Here is a 2,551-nt window from a genome sequence, read left to right as displayed (position 1 = left end):
TGATGGCTTGTTTCAATTTGTCCAGTTTCACAGGTGTACATGTAATTGCTGCATCTAAATTATGTCCATGTGGGTACTCCGTGCCCATCCCTAGGATCATTCTACTTTCCATTTTCCGCAGCTTCAAGGTGCGATCACCTCCTCTTTCAGCTGGTTTTATGAGCTTAATCCCCGAGTATGTTAATTGGGTGCAATCTCCTTCATGATGCTCCTTGAAATGTTTTGCTATGGGATAGTTTGGATCTTTGTTTTTAATTGCACATAAATGTTGGAGGATCCGCAATTTCAATTTGTTAATGGTACTACCAACATAATATTTTCCTCCACATGGACATTGCAGTCTATAGGTCACATATTTTGATTCACAAGTGATGTGGTCTAAGATCTTTTCCGTTTTTCCATTCTGCAATTTGTACTCCGTGATATTCTGGCCATGTTCACAAGCTTTTCATCTTGCACACTTCCAAAACCCTGGACTGCTGAGCCACGAGGTGCTCTTCTGCTGTTTGATTTCAAAATGTCTTTGGGTTAGGATGTCTCTTAGCGATGATGTCTTTCTGTAGGTTATACTTGGATGGGGCGTTAGATGTTCCTTCAAGGTTTTATCCAATAATAGAATTTCCCAATTTCGATTTATAACCTTTCTCATGGCTTGACTTTGGTTGTTGTAGTCCATGATAAGACGTGTTTTATTTTCCTTCTCCTCTTCTTTTCCATTATTTATTCCTGAGGCCTCTAATCTCTGTTGTTGCTGTTTTACTGGGACCAAGAGATCCGATGTGTTCTTTGCATTCATCCTGGATTTTGCTGTTTCACGGACTTCAAATGGGTACCCTCTATTCTGAACCCGGTTGATCATCCTTTCAATTTCTGTCTCTAGATCCTCTTTTTCCGAGCAGTTTCTTTTTGCCCTCAACATTTCACCATATGGTATGCTGCATTTTAGATTTGATGAATGACCACTGTTATATATATATATATGTGTGTGTGTGTGTGTGTGTGTGTGTGTGTGTGTGTATAAGAAAGTCACTTTTACAATATTTTTGTATGGTAGTCAATTTCCTGGCTTTGATAGATTTATATTACTACATATATATATATAATCACTACAAAATTTTGGTAGTCAGTATTCTGGCTGTGGAAGATTTTTTCCAAAATTTTTTGAAGCTCAACATTTTTGAAAGACCTTACCCAATCCAAGGTACCAACTAAAAGCAATCTGAGTTTCTACTCTGTTTCTCTTCTAGGACCCTGATGACCTTGTGATGAAATGGGACTTGGAAACCAATCCATGGTAGAAGACTTCATTCTACTGGGGATGAGCAACAAGCTAGAGCTCCAACCTGTGCTCTTTATTGTGTTCTTATTGGTCTACATTATCACACTTTTTGGAAATGTTGGCATGATCCTCCTGGTATGGGTGTCTGACAGCCTTCAAACGCCAATGTACTTTTTTATCGCCCAGCTGTCATTTGTAGACCTCTGGTACTCTTGCACAGTTAATCCCAGGATGCTAGCTGACTTCCTGTCTCTTCAGAGGACCATCTCCATCCTAGGGTGTTTTGTTCAGTTGTTTTTCTTCGGGTCATTTGCTACCACTGAATGCTTTATTATTGCTGTGATGGCCTACGACCGCTACTTGGCTGTTTGCAACCCACTGCTATACTCCCTGCTCATGAATTCAACACTTACTGGTAAACTGTTGTTCAGTGCATATTGTGGAGGCTTCCTCCATGGATTGATCCATACTTGTGGTGTTGTAAGACTACGTTACTGTGGGCCCAACCTTATACCTCATTTTGTGTGCGATCTTCCACAGCTGCTGAGGCTCTCCTGTTCTGACACCAGCCTTAATGTGGTGTTCATCTTCGTCTTTGGTGGTATAGCCGCAATGGGCTCCCTCATCATTGTTGTTGTATCCTATACCTTTATCCTCATGGCTGTTCTGAAGATCCGTTCAAGAGAGGGGAGACAGCGTGCCTTCTCCACATGCACATCCCATTTCACCTGTGTCTCCCTCAGTTATGGGACTATTTTCACCATGTACTTTCGACCTAAATCCATTTACTTGCCAGGACTGGATGCTATCGCTTCTGTGTGCTATGCTATTTTGGTACCTATGGTGAACCCCCTGATATACAGTCTTAGGAACTCAGAAGTGAAGGGGGCCCTGAGGAAAGTAATCCAGAGAATTAGCATTTTATAGATTTTCAGTTTTATAATTAGAAGACTGTAATAAGAGGAATAACATTGTTTTCAAGTGCATTTTATGAATACATCTGGTGGTATTTCAGGCACCTTAAGGGTGAGATCAAACCCAAATAAACACTGGAGCCTGGCTTTTATGTTATTGTTACATTATGTTATGGGGTGAGATTCTGTGAAGCTATGATGTTACATGGTACCAATTTCCAAATTATTAATATTATATCTAGGGTTATTCTTCACTTTGTAATTTAATGTTATTTTATTCTGGTTTATTTTGTCGATTGAACAACTCAGTGGTGTATGTTATCTTATAAAGGAATTTATACCACGCACTAATACTCTG

The 2,551-nt window shown here is 39.9% G+C and overlaps 1 protein-coding gene across 1 annotated transcript; it reads left to right on the top strand.

Moving 5' to 3' along the window:
- The first annotated feature begins 1,270 nt into the window (after positions 1-1,270).
- Positions 1,271-2,206, top strand: LOC144761239 (olfactory receptor 5J3-like). Its single transcript, XM_078646707.1, has one exon. It carries the CDS (start codon positions 1,271-1,273, stop codon positions 2,204-2,206), a length of 936 nt encoding a protein of 311 aa, XP_078502833.1.
- The last annotated feature ends 345 nt before the right edge of the window (positions 2,207-2,551 follow it).

The sequence above is a fragment of the Lissotriton helveticus genome, chromosome 1_1, assembly GCF_964261635.1.
Source record: "Lissotriton helveticus chromosome 1_1, aLisHel1.1, whole genome shotgun sequence".
Classification (NCBI taxonomy): Eukaryota; Metazoa; Chordata; class Amphibia; order Caudata; family Salamandridae; genus Lissotriton; species Lissotriton helveticus.
Note: the sequence above shows the minus strand (reverse complement) of the source record. Positions and strands in the feature narration are given on the sequence as shown.